Genomic DNA, 19,499 nt, shown 5'->3' with positions numbered 1-19,499 from the left:
GGGTCAGATGTCTTAAAATCTTCAAACGCCTTCTTCTCAATAACCAAAACGCCCAGGGTACTGATATTGGGCCTGTAGCATGCTGGGATGAAGGGCTACCAAGTTTGTTCAAATGAATGACCTTGACCAGCTTTCAAGGTCACAGGGGTCAAATGTTTTAAAATCTTCAAACAACTTCTCAATAACCAAAAGGCCCAGGGTACTGAAATTAGGCCTGTAGCATGCTGGGATGAAGGACTACCAAGTTTAATCAAATGAATGACCTTGATCCACTTTCAACCTGATGTCCTTGTTCGACATTCAAGGTCACAGGCGTCATATGTTTAAATCTTTTAATAGGTTCTCATGAATCAATCACTGATATTCTGCCTGTAGCTGTATTTTAGTCCACTTTTAAGATTACAAATGTGAGATTAATACCAGGTGAGCGATGCAGGCCCATTGGGCCTCTTGTATACAACTTCTTAAAATAATATTTTGGACCTGCTCAAGGCTATTTCATGTACTATGATCATCTGTAGACGAAATAACAGAATATTCCTGGAATCTTTCAACTGATGATCCCACATGTACAATTACCAATGTTATCCAGGAATTTTAATTGCACAATATTCATGCCTTACCAAGGGAAGTAACTCTAACCCAGACTTTTCTTTTTTGCTTTTGTCAGTATACAATGTAGAAAATTAAAAAGCTCTGAAGTAAAAATCCTCATATTACTTGTCAACTCAGTACCTTTTACTTTAAAACAGAATCACAATGCATATACGTACTGACTTTAGATGTCAGAAAACAATTGAGGGAGAATTTTGTGTTAAACTAGGAAATTTTACATATTGTCCTGAAAGATTCAGTAAAATCCTTCCTTTACCAAATAGGTAGAGAAATTTACCCCTAACTTTGCACTTTACAATGACAGCCTATAAAAATACTTAAACTGAAAATAACTTTTTCACTCCCTATTTACATTAATTTATACTGGACATCATATTTGTGTTTTGTGAAGTTCGGTTTTTAGATGAACATTACTGTAGGACATGTTCTGTAGTTTTCCTAAGTCATTATCCGTGTAGGTACCCAGACAGGTGAATAGTACTAGTAGTAGCCTTGTATAAGTCTGAGATTTCTTTTAGTGGAATGATTCAATCTTCTTTACTTGTAATTAGCTTTTATCTTCTTGAAAATGAATTTATCATTTATGTTGTGCTTATAACATTACAGGTAGAATTGTCAGTGTTATTGGGAGAAGTTTGGCACTGAAGATTGCCCACCAAACGGAGGATGTGGAGTCTGCTGGAGGACTGCTGACTTATGTATGATCTTATGGCTTTATGTTTTTATCTTTACTTTAATTATATATATCTATATATATATAATCCTTTTTTATTATATATATATATATATATGCATATGGTCATGAATGTCTATTTACAGAAGAGCTCCACAAAGACTTGTAGAACATGTTATAGAAATAGCAACTATGACCTGAACATTAAACAGTAGAACATGTTATAGAAATAGAAACTATGACCTGAACATGAAACAGTAGAACATGTTATAGAAATAGAAACTATGACCTGAACATTAAACAGTATACTTAATGACACATTTGGAAAGTACACAGGAATGCATGTATGTATTGATATTGCAGTGACAATCCTCAATTGAAAAGTACAATGTAGATAATTAATAAAGAAGTAGGATCATTCATAGATAAATTAAATAAGAAACTTATATAAGGTACTGGTATAATATAAGTATGTGTTGTTTGGATGGTGGTCGCAGGTGGCTTTTGGTTACATGTATGTGTTTGTTGTTCAGCTGTCTAGGTTTGTGTGTGTTTGTTGTTAAGCTGTCTAGGTTTGTGTGTGTTTGCTGTGTTATTGTTGTTTAGACAGTGGATGATGATGAACTAATTGTGAGGTATTGATCTAATGTCTAAGTTTGTGTGTGTGCTGTGTTGTTGTTTAGAAGGTGGATGATGATCGTCTACTGGTTGAAATTTGTGTGTTTAGTCATGTGTGCTGTTTGTTAATAGGACGGTGCACGGCGGCGGACCCCAGGTGGTGTTTATATACAACTGTTAAAAAAGTGTAGTGATGTTACTTCAGAACAGACAAAGGAAATATTTGCAGAGGAGGAAATGAAGTATAAGAAAGAACAGCGGAAGACAAAAAGAGCAAGACGAAGGAGGTGATTTATGATTACACTTATAACTATAACAACACAGCTAAGATTAGTCAGCCTCTTTACATGCCTACCTTGCCTGTTTGTGAATAAATATGTAATTTTTCAATAACTAGAACAAATAAATTCTTACCTGATCATGTTGGAAAAATAAAATAACATGTTGGAAAAATAAAATAAAACTGTTTAACATTCCCCCCAAATCAAGAAGATAAACCTGTCATTCAGGCTGTCCAGATGATGACGATGAATAAAACTGTTTAACATTCCCCCCAAATCAAGAAGATAAACCTGTCATTCAGGCTGTCCAGATGATGACGATGAATGATCATAAAAAGTTCAAACCTGATGTGTGATTTTCCCTAATACTTTTTTTTAAATGGTTGCACTACCTTTCAAGGACAAGAGCAAAAATCAATCAGATTCTTTGCATCTGCTAGGGCTACCCACCACGTTTATTCTTTGTATAATAATAAGTTTTCAAATTATCATTCAGAAATGAGAAGTAACAATGGTGACCTTGACCTTGGTTAACCAGACCTTAAATCAATAGGCATATTCATAATCACTAGAGCAACCCACACACAAAGTTTTTACATCATACATTCGTACGTTCTAACGTTCTAAATTGGATCAGTGGAACAAAGCAATATTATAATTTTAGCAACAGTGACCTTGATCTCCATTGGATCACTACCAAAATCAATAAGCATCTATGCAATCACCATGGCAACCATCAAACCAAGTTTGTTGATAGCAGAATTAGAATGAAACTTGCTTTCTGTCATGTTTGTATCATTAGCTCATTATTGGACACTGTGATAAATACTGCCTGGCTACATGTTTCTTTACAAATACATGATGAAAGTAAAGAAAACGGTAAGGGAAATATCAGAGAAGATAGAAAAAGACTTTGTTCTGAAAGCCAAGATGTTAGATTTAAACATTGTAAAGCAGAAAACAGTTTGCTTTTTCCCACAGCTAATTCTTTCTGTCCTCTTGTTCAATGCATGTTTCCAGATTATGCTTTATTCCCCAGAAGTTTGAATGTAAATGCAAAAAGACAACTGTTATCCTTGCAAACTCATCTACATGTAGATCCACAGTTAAAAGTTAGATGTCTTCCCCAATGTAACATCAGTAGTCCAGGTTGCTGGGACTATTAAACTAAATGAAGAGTAAAATCGGCTTCTTCAATACGATATCTCATCTTTGTCATATTATGTTTATCATATTTTCAAAAATTCTGTCAAAGAGAAAACAAAATTCTTTACTTAATTATTATGTACTTCATTTCATTAATATGGTGGAATAAGATAGGGTTTTACGCTGTGAAAAATGCCACGAATAAAACGTCCCTTATTTTAACAATAATTCCTTTAAGATAATTTCAAAACTCACAGATTGGTCTCCAGGAAATTTGGCATGTTTGAGATAAGGTTTTAGAAAACAAATTCTTTCAATCTTTTTTGCCTTGAATATTTTGAAGGTACGCACTAAGGAATGAGGCAAAAGTACTACAGAAATAGAACTTGTATCAATAGATAAGGCTGTATTTCAGTGCTGAATAAGGGCATTTGATTTTCAAAATAAGAATTGGCTTTATAACATGTTTAATATATGCTGGCATGCTTTTAAAAAGTACATGGCTTACAGCTTTTTTATAGTGACATGTCAGTATTTCTGATTTATTTTAGTAATATTTTCCTAAGTGTTTGTTTTGCAAAGTTAGAAGTAAATGAATTTCATGTTTTAACCATTAATACTTATATCAATTGCAGACAAAACCAATTAAGAAAAATGTTACCACAGTCAAAATACACATCCCAGAACTCTAAAGGAAGTCGGCCACAGGAAGTTGAGATGGGTAATGAGAATAAGCCAGAAATAGAGGATTGTGATGATGACAGTGCAGAGGAAGTGGCCCAACAGGACATTGCTCTAGAAATTGAGGCAGCAAAACAATTGCAAGTTGAGACACAAAAAATGGACGATAATGACTTCTCATTGAATGATTCTGATGTAATTGATATTGAACTGGGCGAGTGTGAGACAATAGACTGACCATTGCTGTAGTAACTGTGTACCAACCTCCTACGAGTCACACAGTGCCTGCCGAGACAATAGACTGACCATTGCTGTAGTAACTGGGTACCAAACTACTACGAGTCGCACAGTTCCTGCCGAGACAATAGACTGACCATTGCTGTAGCAACTGTGTACCAAACTACTACTAGTCGCACAGTTACTGCTGAGACAATAGACTGACCATTGCTGTAGTAACTGGGTACCAAACTACTACGAGTCGCACAGTCCCTGCCGAGACAATAGACTGATCATTGCTGTAGTAACTGTGTCCCAAACTACTACGAGTCACACAGTTCCTGCCGAGACAATACACTGACCATTGCTGTAGTAATTGTGTACCAACCTCCTACGAGTCACACAGTGCCTGCCGAGACAATACACTGACCATTGCTGTAGTAATTGTGTACCAACCTCCTACGAGTCACACAGTTCCTGCCGAGACAATAGACTGATCATTGCTGTAGTAACTGTGTCCCAAACTACTACGAGTCACACAGTTCCTGCCGAGCCAATACACTGACCATTGCTGTAGTAATTGTGTACCAACCTCCTACGAGTCACACAGTTCCTGCCGAGACAATACACTGACCATTGCTGTAGTAATTGTGTACCAACCTACTCCGAGTCACACAGTTCCTGCCGAGACAATAGACTGATCATTGCTGTAGTAACTGTGTACCAAACTACTACTAGTCGCACAGTTACTGCTGAGACAATAGACTGACCATTGCTATAGTAACTGTGTACCAACCTACTACGAGTCACACAGTTCCTGCCGAGACAATACACTGACCATTGCTGTAGTAATTGTGTACCAACCTACTACGAGTCACACAGTTCCTGCCGAGACAATAGACTGACCATTGCTGTAGTAACTGTGTACCAAACTACTACTAGTCGCACAGTTCCTGCTGAGACAATAGACTGACCATTGCTATAGTAACTGTGTACCAACCTACTAGGAGTCGCACAGTTCCTGCTGAGACAATAGACTGACCATTGCTGTAGTAACTGTGTACCAAACTACTACGAGTCGCACAGTTCCTGCTGATACAATAGACTGACCATTGCTGTTGTAACTGTGTACCAACCTACTACGAGTCGCACAGTTCCTGCCGAGACAATAGACTGACCATTGCTGTAGTAACTGTGTACCAACCTACTACGAGTCGCACAGTTCCTGCTGAGACAATAGACTGACCATTGCTGTAGTAACTGTGTACCAACCTACTACGAGTCGCACAGTTCCTGCTGAGACAATAGACTGACCATTGCTGTAGTAACTGTGTACCAACCTACTACGAGTCGCACAGTTCCTGCTGAGACAATAGACTGACCATTGCTGTAGTAACTGTGTACCAACCTACTACGAGTCGCACAGTTCCTGCTGAGACAATAGACTGACCATTGCTGTAGTAACTGTGTACCAACCTACTACGAGTCGCACAGTTCCTGCTGAGACAATAGACTGACCATTGCTGTAGTAACTGTGTACCAACCTACTACGAGTCGCACAGTTCCTGCTGAGACAATAGACTGACCATTGCTGTAGTAACTGTGTACCAACCTACTACGAGTCGCACAGTTCCTGCTGAGACAATAGACTGACCATTGCTGTAGTAACTGTGTACCAACCTACTACGAGTCGCACAGTTCCTGCTGAGACAATAGACTGACCATTGCTGTAGTAACTGTGTACCAACCTACTACGAGTCGCACAGTTCCTGCTGAGACAATAGACTGACCATTGCTGTAGTAACTGTGTACCAACCTACTACGAGTCGCACAGTTCCTGCTGAGACAATAGACTGACCATTGCTGTAGTAACTGTGTACCAACCTACTACGAGTCGCACAGTTCCTGCTGAGACAATAGACTGACCATTGCTGTAGTAACTGTGTACCAACCTACTACGAGTCGCACAGTTCCTGCTGAGACAATAGACTGACCATTGCTGTAGTAACTGTGTACCAACCTACTACGAGTCGCACAGTTCCTGCTGAGACAATAGACTGACCATTGCTGTAGTAACTGTGTACCAACCTACTACGAGTCGCACAGTTCCTGCTGAGACAATAGACTGACCATTGCTGTAGTAACTGTGTACCAACCTACTACGAGTCGCACAGTTCCTGCTGAGACAATAGACTGACCATTGCTGTAGTAACTGTGTACCAACCTACTACGAGTCGCACAGTTCCTGCTGAGACAATAGACTGACCATTGCTGTAGTAACTGTGTACCAACCTACTACGAGTCGCACAGTTCCTGCTGAGACAATAGACTGACCATTGCTGTAGTAACTGTGTACCAACCTACTACGAGTCGCACAGTTCCTGCTGAGACAATAGACTGACCATTGCTGTAGTAACTGTGTACCAACCTACTACGAGTCGCACAGTTCCTGCTGAGACAATAGACTGACCATTGCTGTAGTAACTGTGTACCAACCTACTACGAGTCGCACAGTTCCTGCTGAGACAATAGACTGACCATTGCTGTAGTAACTGTGTACCAACCTACTACGAGTCGCACAGTTCCTGCTGAGACAATAGACTGACCATTGCTGTAGTAACTGTGTACCAACCTACTACGAGTCGCACAGTTCCTGCTGAGACAATAGACTGACCATTGCTGTAGTAACTGTGTACCAACCTACTACGAGTCGCACAGTTCCTGCTGAGACAATAGACTGACCATTGCTGTAGTAACTGTGTACCAACCTACTACGAGTCGCACAGTTCCTGCTGAGACAATAGACTGACCATTGCTGTAGTAACTGTGTACCAACCTACTACGAGTCGCACAGTTCCTGCTGAGACAATAGACTGACCATTGCTGTAGTAACTGTGTACCAACCTACTACGAGTCGCACAGTTCCTGCTGAGACAATAGACTGACCATTGCTGTAGTAACTGTGTACCAACCTACTACGAGTCGCACAGTTCCTGCTGAGACAATAGACTGACCATTGCTGTAGTAACTGTGTACCAACCTACTACGAGTCGCACAGTTCCTGCTGAGACAATAGACTGACCATTGCTGTAGTAACTGTGTACCAACCTACTACGAGTCGCACAGTTCCTGCTGAGACAATAGACTGACCATTGCTGTAGTAACTGTGTACCAACCTACTACGAGTCGCACAGTTCCTGCTGAGACAATAGACTGACCATTGCTGTAGTAACTGTGTACCAACCTACTACGAGTCGCACAGTTCCTGCTGAGACAATAGACTGACCATTGCTGTAGTAACTGTGTACCAACCTACTACGAGTCGCACAGTTCCTGCTGAGACAATAGACTGACCATTGCTGTAGTAACTGTGTACCAACCTACTACGAGTCGCACAGTTCCTGCTGAGACAATAGACTGACCATTGCTGTAGTAACTGTGTACCAACCTACTACGAGTCGCACAGTTCCTGCAATTTCCTTTCATTAATTATGATTTGAGGATTGGTCCCCTTTCATCTCTGTAAACATTCTTGAATATTTATGGACTAAATTGCATCAAACTTTGCCATAACATATGTTTTGAGGTGAATAAGGCTCTTACTGAGAATGACCTTGATCTGTGTTTAATTAATATTATGGCAGCTAATTTCTGTCCAGTTGATTAGTTTTTATGGGATAGTTTGAATATTTATTTTACTTTGCCAAAATATTTTTTTTGTGATACAGGCTGTTTTCGATCAAAGCCAAGCACATTTCACTTCTGCTTGAGGTATAACTTTCTCTTGTCGATACGAGAATGGACACAACAATAACATTGTTCTCTAATTTCAATCCTAAATGTTGCCCATTAACTGGTGAGGTACTATAGAATGCCTGCAGTACTATGCTTTGTACTGTCTTACTTTATAATGAATTTTAACATGAACAACATTTTTCTTTCCAAACATGTATGACTGTTGTGATATGAAAAGGTCCCAAAACTTGTGATGATAGGTTATCATGTTTAATTATTGTCTGTAAGCTCGCATGTAAAGTGAGCTTGGTAATGCCAAGGTGTAGTGTTCATATCGTCCGTCTACCATCATTTTTTGATTGAAACATTGGGACTTCGACTCACAAATATTGAACATCAAACATCAAGATCATGTACTGTATATAATACAGAATGAGATTCTTATGTGAAGAAACACAAGCTGAGAAATATAATTTTAAAGTATAAATATATATTTACATAAATATTAAACAATAGCCTGTTTATTAATACACTGTAGTTTGTTGATTACATGCACCATGTTGCTGAGAACGATTCTCATTGGCCATAGGTTTTCGAAAAGAAATTATATGACATTCAATTTTATTCAAAATTCACACAATTAAGTAAAAAACATCATAAACCAATAAACATACAGCCCCTAGACCTAAAATCTGCGAAATGGACCATTTTAGCAAACCATTGTCATGTTTATGATTGAAAAGTATCTTACAGAATGAACAACACTAATTGATTATGACTTTGTATCATAAATACTTCACACTGCTGTTTTAAGAAAACATTACTGAGATAATCAGTGTCGGTTTTTACCTGTAAATAATTAATACCGGGTTTTGTAACCTTGGTTGCCAGTACTTTTCACTGGAGACCGAAACATGTCTGTGAAGGTGTTTAAATGACCTCATTGTTCATTTATTAGTCGTAATTTTTAATGTTTTCATAATGTAAGGGCCTTGTTCATTCTTCGAAACAGCGAGAAATTTTGACTCATAAAAGTTTGACTCATGAATAAAATATATGTAGTGTTATACGGTGTATAAGGGAAAGTATCCGGACCTTGCCATAATTTCGACACCGAGATTTTGAATAATAGAAGTTCGATTTATGGAAGTTTGACTGTATTTTAACACAAGAATGCTAGTATAAAGGGCTATTAAGTTTGTTTGAAAGTATGACATTGACCCTCATTTAATATCACAGAGGTCACACATGTTAAAACTTTCAAGTAACTTTTGCATAGCCAAGATAATTTAAGGATTGTGGTTTTTGGCTGTTAGCATGTTCAGAGTAAATGGTATCAAATGAATTTGACTCATATTAAAGGCGACAGTGGTAAAATGAGTGAAAAGGGTAAAACAACTTCCTCTTAAGGTCCTGAATTCAAGCCTTGCAGCTTGTTGGGGTATGATACTTGAATTGTGTTTAAATTTTTGAAGTTAACATGAGTGAGGTTAGCTACATGTTTGCATTAATGATCAGGTGAACTAGATGTAAAGTGAAGAAAATCAGTTTGTAGACGTAGTGTAAATTTTCGTTTCAATGAATTCTACTTGGATTTTTTTTTGAAAACAACAGATGAGAGCTGGTTGCAAACAGCATTGAATAACATAGAAGTGATACAGGACCTTTGGGACACTTTGTTTTTTTTTATTTCCATGAGAAGGGGTTTCAAAACATAAACCTCATTTTGTTAAATTTTTCACACTTTGTTGATATTTTATCAAAATAAAGATTTGTAATACAGCATTTTCTTTTCTTGTAAATTAAGACAAGCACTCAAAGATAATGGGCATTCAAGGTAATGATCATTAGCAATTAATGGTGACACATTGATCATGTAACAATTACATCATGGTGACATATTGATCATGTAACATATACATCATGGTGACACATTGATCATGTAACATATACATCATGGTGACACATTGATCATGTAACATATACATCATGGTGACACATTGATCATGTAACATATACATCATGGTGACACATTGATCATGTAACATATACATCATGGTGACACATTGATCATGTAACATATACATCATGGTGACACATTGATCATGTAACATATACATCATGGTGACACATTGATCATGTAACATATACATCATGGTGACACATTGATCATGTAACATATACATCATGGTGACACATTGATCATGTAACATATACATCATGGTGACACATTGATCATGTAACATATACATCATGGTGACACATTGATCATGTAACATATACATCATGGTGACACATTGATCATGTAACATATACATCATGGTGACACATTGATCATGTAACATATACATCATGGTGACACATTGATCATGTAACATATACATCATGGTGACACATTGATCATGTAACATATACATCATGGTGACACATTGATCATGTAACATATACATCATGGTGACACATTGATCATGTAACATATACATCATGGTGACACATTGATCATGTAACATATACATCATGGTGACACATTGATCATGTAACATATACATCATGGTGACACATTGATCATGTAACATATACATCATGGTGACACATTGATCATGTAACATATACATCATGGTGACACATTGATCATGTAACATATACATCATGGTGACACATTGATCATGTAACATATACATCATGGTGACACATTGATCATGTAACATATACATCATGGTGACACATTGATCATGTAACATATACATCATGGTGACACATTGATCATGTAACATATACATCATGGTGACACATTGATCATGTAACATATACATCATGGTGACACATTGATCATGTAACATATACATCATGGTGACACATTGATCATGTAACATATACATCATGGTGACACATTGATCATGTAACATATACATCATGGTGACACATTGATCATGTAACATATACATCATGGTGACACATTGATCATGTAACATATACATCATGGTGACACATTGATCATGTAACATATACATCATGGTGACACATTGATCATGTAACATATACATCATGGTGACACATTGATCATGTAACATATACATCATGGTGACACATTGATCATGTAACATATACATCATGGTGACACATTGATCATGTAACATATACATCATGGTGACACATTGATCATGTAACATATACATCATGGTGACACATTGATCATGTAACATATACATCATGGTGACACATTGATCATGTAACATATACATCATGGTGACACATTGATCATGTAACATATACATCATGGTGACACATTGATCATGTAACAAATACATCATGGTGACACATTGGTCATGTAACTTATACATCATGGTGACACATTGATCATGTAACAAAAACATCATGGTGACACATTGATTATGTAACTTATACATCATGGTGACACATTGATTATGTAACATATACATCATGGTGACATATTGATTATGTAACACTTACATCATGGTGACATATTGATCATGTAACTTATACATCATGGTGACACATTGATTATGTAACATATACATCATGGTGACATATTGATTATGTAACACTTACATCATGGTGACACATTGATCATGTAACATAGTAACATATACATCATGGTAACAAGTACATTGATCATGTTGGTTTTAGTTAAGTAAATTCAATAAAAATGTTTTCATGTCCATATCATGATTTTAAGTTTTCCTGAAAACTACAGACTTTTAAGCAGTGTTCTCCCTAGGTTGTTGTAGTGTATAGCTTTTTTATTCCCTATCAATAAGGTTTCCAAAGTCCCCTCTACTATAGGTACATGGGCCTTAACGGTCACCTGATATATTTATACAGAGATGCAGGGTTAAAATTCCAATCAAGTTATTAACATGTAATATTCAAAGAATCATTTGCCATTATAAACCATAATAAATTTTGCCCCCTCCTTCCCCAGGGGGTAAACGTGAGACCCTAGGGTCATAAACCTTAAGACCCTTCCATCTATGAAGAGTGTTTGATTCTACCATATCTGGGTCTAGAGAAGAAGATTTTTAAAATTTTAGTCAATTTTCCCTTTTTGGCCTGGCCTCTCAGGCCCCTGGAGGCTGGGGACCAAACCGGCCACTATTTTTGTTGACCTTTGGCCATGGAAGGTTTCTGCAAAATTTCATTGAAATTGGTTCAGGGGTTTTGGAGAAGTTGAAAATGTAAATTGTTTACGAACGCACGCCGGACGCCGTTGGACAAAAGGCGATCAGTCTCAGGTGACCTAAAAAAGACACACCAATAGATAAATCCCAATGCCACTAAACATATTCTTTCTGGGAGTTAAATTTTTACACAGATCATATGATTATCTCCCTTTGTACATTTTGCATGTCATATTACATGCAGTACTTCAGCACTGTTGAAACAGATATTGCATCTTGACAAATAGATGTAATTTATTCATCAACTTTATCCACTGATGGTCTTGCTTTCTTCACTTGTATGTCTTTGTCTATTGTGTTGATAAGAGACTCGCTGTAGCGTTTCAGTACGGGCGGGACGTTGTACGGGACACCCATTAGGAAGCTGTAAGTAAACCAACTATTGGGGTTGGCTGCCACACCAAATTCTCCTTTGTTATTGCGTCTCAACAAGTTCACGACACGAATATGCCCCTCACCAGGAAACAGGTTGTTTTGGAATGGTATAGTCTGAAGCTTCCTTGCAGCCTCAAACTCAAACACCGGTTTGTTTAGCTTCTTCCTCTGTCTTGCCTCCTGAAATGTGAGAAGAATTCATTATCCGAGCATCTGTCGTAGTTTATTAGTTCCTATGATAGCATTCTAATTCGTTTTGCTGAAAAAAGATTATTACTTTGTGAAGAAAAGGTTCATTTGATATTTCTAATTACATTGAAAAGCTGTTGAGTAAGTTATTATAATGTGTCTAAGCTTCAGGTTGGTAAGTATGGATTATGAAAAGTTTCTTGTTACACAACCAATATTAACCAACATAATTATTATAATGGTATTAGACTTTTGTACTAATAAAATTTAAACATCAATCAAACATTGAATTGACACCAATATTTTCATGTTTGATCTTGAAATTAGTAAATATATAGTTAATAGTGTAATGTCTAGAGGTATCCCACCTGGCCTCCAAATATTCATTATATATCCAAAAGGTTATCAAAAGGCTTTATAGAAATATAAATTATGTTTCAAATTTAAGAGCAGTACCTCAATTGGTAGATAGGCATGAACAGTACTAAAATAAGCATGTTAACAGTTTTAGTTTGTAGGAAATGTTCTATCAACATCCTTCTCCTAACCACAGGGTAATGCGTCTCTTGCCTGTCAGGCCTAGATCTGCCTGTGGAATGTGTTGTAGCTATACCTACCTGAAGTATATGGCAGAATGTGCCGAGACATGAGGAGACATGCGTCCAGTAGGACGGCTGGAAGTAGACACGTTTGAGGAGAATCTCTTTTGTTTTGGTGCAAACTGCCATGAAATCACACCAAGGTACTCCTGCTAGGTACATCTGTCCTTGAATCTGTGCCATGTAATATCTAGGAATTCTCCCCCAATTTTCACCATAGCCAAACAAGTTATGTATAGGAGCTTTGAACTCACACACACCAATGACTTTCCCTGTTTTGTTAGTGACAACTGCATCTGGTGTAGCACCTAACAGCCCCTTGAACATGTCATTCTCCCGTGGAACCCAGAAACCTGACTCTCGAACCTGATGCGATTCATTAGTTCCCACTATCAGCTGGTAAGCTTCAAATATAGCAGTCTCAGTGTCTACTCCATGCTGTTTATTAGCCTTCTGTTCTGATCCTTCATCAGCTTGGGTGTCCTCTGACTCAGAATTTACAAGATAACAGAGGAAGTCAAATGACCTTCCTCTGCCAACCCCCAAGGCTTCCCCAAATCTGGATGCTGTCAGAACGACTTTATTTCTCTCTTGGAACCATTCCTCAGATCTTTGTTTCACATCTATCTCCATAGCGTAATGGAGTTAAACGTTTTACAATCTCCAGACTACAATTGTGGGGTGTTTACACCTGTGGTTCCTTGCTTGTACATCTTGTTTCAGTAAATCTAGAAACAATATAAACAAAACTGTTAACTTAACCTTTCAATGTCAATTTAAACTCACAAACATGCTAACTAACCTACGGATGATCTATGGCAATGCCTTTTATGTTAGCCCACTTCAAATAGTAATTTTTAGATTTCAACATTTGAATTGTTATTTTTCAACTTCTGAACAAAAGAAATTTTCAGAGACATTGAAATGCATGGAAATGGACGAAAGAAGTTTCATTTCATATGAAATAAAAGGAGATTAAAAATGCAACAGCCAGTGACAGTCCAGGGGCAATTCAGATCTTTAGAGAGATGACCAACTTCACTACCTGATCATCACACCAGTCGAGTTCAGTCACACAAAAATAAGCATCCTTCCAAATAAAAACAAATGGTCATTTTACCTGGATAGAGTTTGATTACTTATATATATCAATACGGTATTTTGCTTCAACTTAGGGTTCAAAATCTAACCTGATAAGTGGAACAACGTTGTCAGTTGTTGCAATAGCAGTGAAATTGTCTCCCCTTGTAAATTGAAATATTCATCACCATTTTAACCCTTAAAACAACTTATGGCTTTCAATAACTACAGGGGAAATAGGGTTCTGAATGATCTTTTTCTGCATAAATAAATAAAAGGTATCTGGTAGGCTTTAATCATCTGGTTGTGCTGCAGTACTATATGGATTGGTTCAAAACACTCGGAAGGCTTTCATAGTGTTTTATCATTACTGGGTCTTAGGGACATACCCTAGTACATATATAAGGTGAATTGGAAACATAACTCAGAAGAGCATGTCGCTTGTTTTCGGTCACCCTATGAGGTCCCCTTGACAGATGTACCTATGCTTATATCTACAAAGTTAACATATACTAATAATATAATTGTTTGGTAATGCAGCCATAAAAATTTAACCACAGAGCACTCATTCTTTTGCTCTATGTAAAGGGAGAAACAAAACATATTTGAATCATATCACTGGTAGTAGATGAAAGTGGTTAGTCATGAATGGCATTGTAAAAACAAAGAGGCCCAGAAGACCTGTATCGCTCACCTGGATAATATAGCAACCATGGGAAATTATTCTTATTACATAAAATCCCTCCAATAATACAGAAGAAGAAGGATTTAAAAGATTTAAACCTCAAATTTCCCTATTGGACCCCACAATTCTCAGCACTCAGAGGGGCATAACTCTTTGTTCATAAAAATTTAGTCCACTAATTGCCCAAGGATGCTCCAGACTAAATAAGGATGAAATCCCTTTATCCCTACGGTAGAAGAAGGATTTTAAAGGTTTTACCTTTATTTCCCCTATTGGGCCCCACCCCTCTGCCCCCAGGGGGCCACACCCACCGTTTATACAAAATTAAGTGCCCTAATGGCCCAAGCATGCTCCAGACCAAATTTCGTAAAAAAAGCTAGGGCATTGTTAATCAGGATAATTACCTAGTACCAGCTAGGGCATTGTAAATCAGGATAACTACCTGGTACCAGCTAGGGCATTGTAAATCAGGATAACTACCTGGTACCAACGAGGACATTGTAAATCAGGATAACTACATCAGGTTTGGCCCCATTTAGACTGTTGTGTTTTTAAACTTATTTTGAAATGAATGGCTGAGTATATACATGTATGACAAGTCATTTTGTTAACACAAGTACAGAAAGTTTTGGAGAATAGGAGATAGCCAGTTATTTCAGTCAGTAGGAACAACAGAGAGCATCCTCTCAGATCTGACCCACACACTTGGGTACAGTCATAGGAATCTGTTATTATAGTCTATTGAAAATGGAGAAAAGACTGTCAAAGCCCAAAAGCCTTTTACATTTATGTACGATTTATTTTTTGATTTTATAGTCTTTTCCTGATAACTTATAGACTAAATAATATTTAAGATTACTATATGGTATCACGGACTTCGATAACAATCTAATCTTCTAATCTAATTCTGTGATGGTATCTATATCTGTGTTGATACTGAGTTGACTACAATTCTGAAGATAGCACTCAGGGAGGGATTTCCCATGGGTGCAGAGGGCGTAAGTGAGCGTAACCCCTGGAGTTACAGAGGATTTTGGTAATCTTCTATGCCAAGAAAGTCTGGTGAAACCATAAAGAAGAAGAAAAGGTTGCATCACAGCCAAGTTGCATTTTGTTAATTGTTTACCTTGCTAAGGCAGCAGTGTACAGTAGAAATGGCTTGATCCTAAAAATAAAGGGTATGTCTCAGATAAACATGGATAGTGAATTCAACCTGCACAACAACATATACGATATACATATATCAGCTGTATATAGCCTATAAATATACAAAAAAAACGATTTTTAACCAAAATTTGACCCCCGCAAGGAGTAATTTTGTTCTTGAAACTTATCTGAAATCAAATATCACTTAAGTACTCGGTAGGCCTAACAGAAATACTCACAGGTCATTCCGGTGGATTTTTCACAATATTTACACATGTGCCGAGTAACAAAAATAGACTACATGAAAAGTTAGCTAATTCCCAAAACTGTAGTCTCAAACCAAATTCGATTTTTTTTTAAATTATGAAGCCCACATAGTCCATTTCAACATGTATATCAAAATTTTAGTCCTGTTTTTTTTTAAAATGTTGATACATGTAATATTACATTGGTTGGCCATCGTACGCTACTGTACGTATACACTGCTACAGCATCGACAGGAAAGATACACTTTTCATACCTCCGGAAAGTCGAGAGTTCGAATTTCTTGGGGAGGTGTCGTCAGTTTGGGAACGTTGCAGAACGTTTCATGAAAACGCTTTGTATAGAACACTGCTGAAAACTAAATCTCAGCTATTCATAGCAGAGAGTTAAATGTAAAATATATGTTTGTTTATACGCCGAATGAAGGAATATCACACGGACAAGTCTCAGAAGTTTTTTCAATTATTTCATTATTCAATGCAATTTTACGCCACTCAAATTCCGCATTCAAAAGTTACTTTTCAGACAAAATCAATAATATTTTCGAAAAATACTTTCTTCAAAGCCCGTAAATCGATGACATTGTTCTTGACATGAGTACTAGTAGGCCTATACGAAGCGACTTCCATAGTTTATTCATTTTGATGAAAGATATGAGCCATTGCAAACTACCATACAACTTTTTTCTTCCGATTCATAAATACATATTGTCCACTTATATATCTAACGTTAGGTGTGTGCAAGATTTAAGTTCGATCGTAACAGCAGAAAGTACCGAAATACGTTTCTTGTCAAATATTGAATGAGTGTCGAGGGAGGTGTTCGCGTGCCCAGGAATTCGTTAATTGATATTTTTTACTTCTGTCTTCTGATTTATAAATATTTTCCACTTACCTAGCTGTTGGCAAAATATCAGGTCGAACATAATAGCAAAATGTACCGAAATATAAGAAATATTATGGTAAAAATATGCGAGCTCTTTCACAACATGCATTACTTAAGGGAAGTAACTCGTGCGGACCTACCTGTAGAACTCTTAGCCATTCATATACACATAAAATTAAGGTAATGTTATAGGACGCAGTTCTACATAAGAGCCTATTGATTTGATTTTATGATTTAATTTATTATTTTTATTAACTAATTGCCATCAATTTCAAATATTTACATTATGTGTTTTCAAAATTTTTGTATTTATTATTTCTGTCTTAATTTTTATTAGGTAATATAATGGTTAACATTTACATCAATTTAGTCACAGTTAATTTTATATAAAATGTTAATCATTTGTTCAAATTTCACTTATCAAAACATTTAGTCGTCTTATGGTGTTGTAAAAATATAATCTTTACAATAAACTCACAATAACTTTATTGAATTCTCTATTACAAACAATTGAAATGGTTAATTGTTTAAAAAATAACGTTATACATATTACTGAACTGCTATTTGTTAATCCATATTGAATTCTCTATTACAAACAATTGAAATGGTTAATTGTTTAAAAAATAACGTTATACATATTACTGAACTGCTATTTGTTAATCCATTGATTAAGTTATAAGTACATATCAAAATATGTAATTTATAATGAAAGATTATTTTAAAATCGAAAGATTGAAAACAATTATTAACTGAATTTATTGCAATAATTTCATTGATACAAAATCTACATTTTTTAAAGATAGAAATGATTCGCTAGATATAAACCAATTTAATTTGTTGTCATGCAGTATAAACTTAAACAAGCTATGACTGTGACATAGTTATATAATTCATAACTCTTTATCAGACTAAAATTTAAATTAAAAAATATCCACCAGTTTGGCTTTAAATAGTATCCCCTATCTAAAGCCAAACTGGTGGATATTTTTTAATTTAAATTTTAGTCTGATAAAGAGTAATGAATTATATAACTATGTCCTTTCGGCATGCAAGACAGCGCTAACACAGGGACGATACCGGTGGAGACATGACCAGGTGCTTTGGGAATTGGCAGATGTTCTCGAGGTGGGAGGAAGAAGAAAAGACCACCTCGTAAACACAAACCATCCTTCATCCGGTTTGTAAAAGCAGGGGAGAAGGAGACGAAAGCAACATCAGGCAACACTGGCATTCTGGAAGGGGCAGATGAGAGTCGACCTGGGGAAGAAATTGGTGTTTTCGGACGTCGTACAGACAACGCTACGGCCGGATGTGGTGATATGGTCTGCCGAATCCAGGCAGATTATATATAGTCATCGAGCTGACTGTGCCCTGGGAGGAGCGGTGCGACCAGGCCAATGAGAGAAAGAGAGCCAAGTATACGGAGCTAATGGAACAATGTAGGGAGCGAGGGGGCCGTACTTGGCTGTTTCCTGTGGAGGTCGGATGCAGAGGGTTCCCGGCGCGGTCAGCCTGAAAGACATTGCAGGCTGTGGGATTAGTCGGAAAGACACGCAAGACGGCGGTGCGCAGGCTAGCCGAGGCTGCCGAGCGCGCATCATGCTGGTTGTAGAACAGACGGGAGGAGAAAGACTGGAAGCCATCCATTGACGGGCAGTGAGTTAATCGCCACTGTCGACCCACCATCACGAGGACGTTCCGGGACAAGGGTTGAAACGTCTAGAGACTGATGGACCCGGCTGATGATGTCAATGGATTCGCAGTATTTCACCAACTGTATAGGTACATGACGTAAAGTTATGTATAATCAAATCAATATTAATGTTTTAAATTAAATATATTACATTAAACTGAAAAATTTAAAATCTAAATTAAAGGATATTTAATTAAAAAATGTGATAAAAATCTTATGAAACATAGTTGATAGCCCCCGTCTTGCGGTTGGCATAAACTATATCATTGTTTGCTGGGAAACGGGGCATGCGATATGGGAGTGGGGCACAGAGGAGGATACTCCTGACCTCCTGGAATCTCAGTATATACCAAATCATGGGCAGACGAGTAGCAGTCACCCTGGTATAGCCTCCCTGGGTATCCTTGGGACTTACAAGC

At 37.1% G+C, this 19,499-nt stretch overlaps 2 protein-coding genes across 4 annotated transcripts in view; one reads left to right on the top strand and one right to left on the bottom strand.

The window, feature by feature from the left end:
- Positions 1 to 4,629, top strand: part of LOC110446563 (phosphorylated adapter RNA export protein-like) — a 17,665-nt gene extending 13,036 nt beyond the window's left edge. The window contains exons 3-6 of one of the 2 annotated variants that reach the window (XM_021491766.1): positions 1,222 to 1,313; positions 2,039 to 2,193; positions 3,969 to 4,264; positions 4,401 to 4,629. In XM_021491766.1, the coding sequence (XP_021347441.1) occupies positions 1,222 to 1,313; positions 2,039 to 2,193; positions 3,969 to 4,251 (530 nt within the window). In that variant the 3' untranslated portion in view covers positions 4,252 to 4,264; positions 4,401 to 4,629. The remainder of the gene's footprint in view (positions 1 to 1,221; positions 1,314 to 2,038; positions 2,194 to 3,968; positions 4,265 to 4,400) is intronic. The other variant, XM_021491765.1, reaches the window with a different exon arrangement.
- Positions 4,630 to 12,101: 7,472 nt separating this feature from the next.
- LOC110446557 lies at positions 12,102 to 16,747 on the bottom strand. Of its 2 annotated transcripts, XM_021491759.1 has the most exons (4): positions 16,686 to 16,747; positions 16,219 to 16,257; positions 13,346 to 14,055; positions 12,102 to 12,719 (listed from the first exon to the last, which is right to left on the bottom strand). In XM_021491759.1, the coding sequence occupies exons 3-4, from the start codon at positions 13,958 to 13,960 to the stop codon at positions 12,399 to 12,401; spliced, it is 936 nt and encodes a 311-aa protein (XP_021347434.1). In that variant the 5' UTR covers positions 13,961 to 14,055; positions 16,219 to 16,257; positions 16,686 to 16,747; the 3' UTR covers positions 12,102 to 12,398. The 2 variants fall into 2 exon arrangements, with proteins under 2 accessions (XP_021347434.1, XP_021347435.1); XM_021491760.1 differs by lacking the exons at positions 16,219 to 16,257; positions 16,686 to 16,747 and adding an exon at positions 16,478 to 16,511.
- Between the last annotated feature and the right edge of the window lie 2,752 nt (positions 16,748 to 19,499).

This window comes from Mizuhopecten yessoensis, unplaced genomic scaffold, assembly GCF_002113885.1.
Source record: "Mizuhopecten yessoensis strain PY_sf001 unplaced genomic scaffold, ASM211388v2 scaffold2795, whole genome shotgun sequence".
Lineage (NCBI taxonomy): Eukaryota > Metazoa > Mollusca > Bivalvia > Pectinida > Pectinidae > Mizuhopecten > Mizuhopecten yessoensis.
This window is presented reverse-complemented; position numbering and strand designations above follow the sequence as displayed.

Bases quoted from the DNA above. Each gene is read 5' to 3' on its own strand.
- LOC110446557 (XM_021491759.1), bottom strand. From the start codon at position 13,960: ATGGAGATAGATGTGAAACAAAGATCTGAGGAATGGTTCCAAGAGAGA. The intron at 12,720-13,345 runs GTAGGTATAGCT...CTCACATTTCAG, and splicing joins CATTCTGCCATATACTTCAG to GAGGCAAGACAGAGGAAGAA.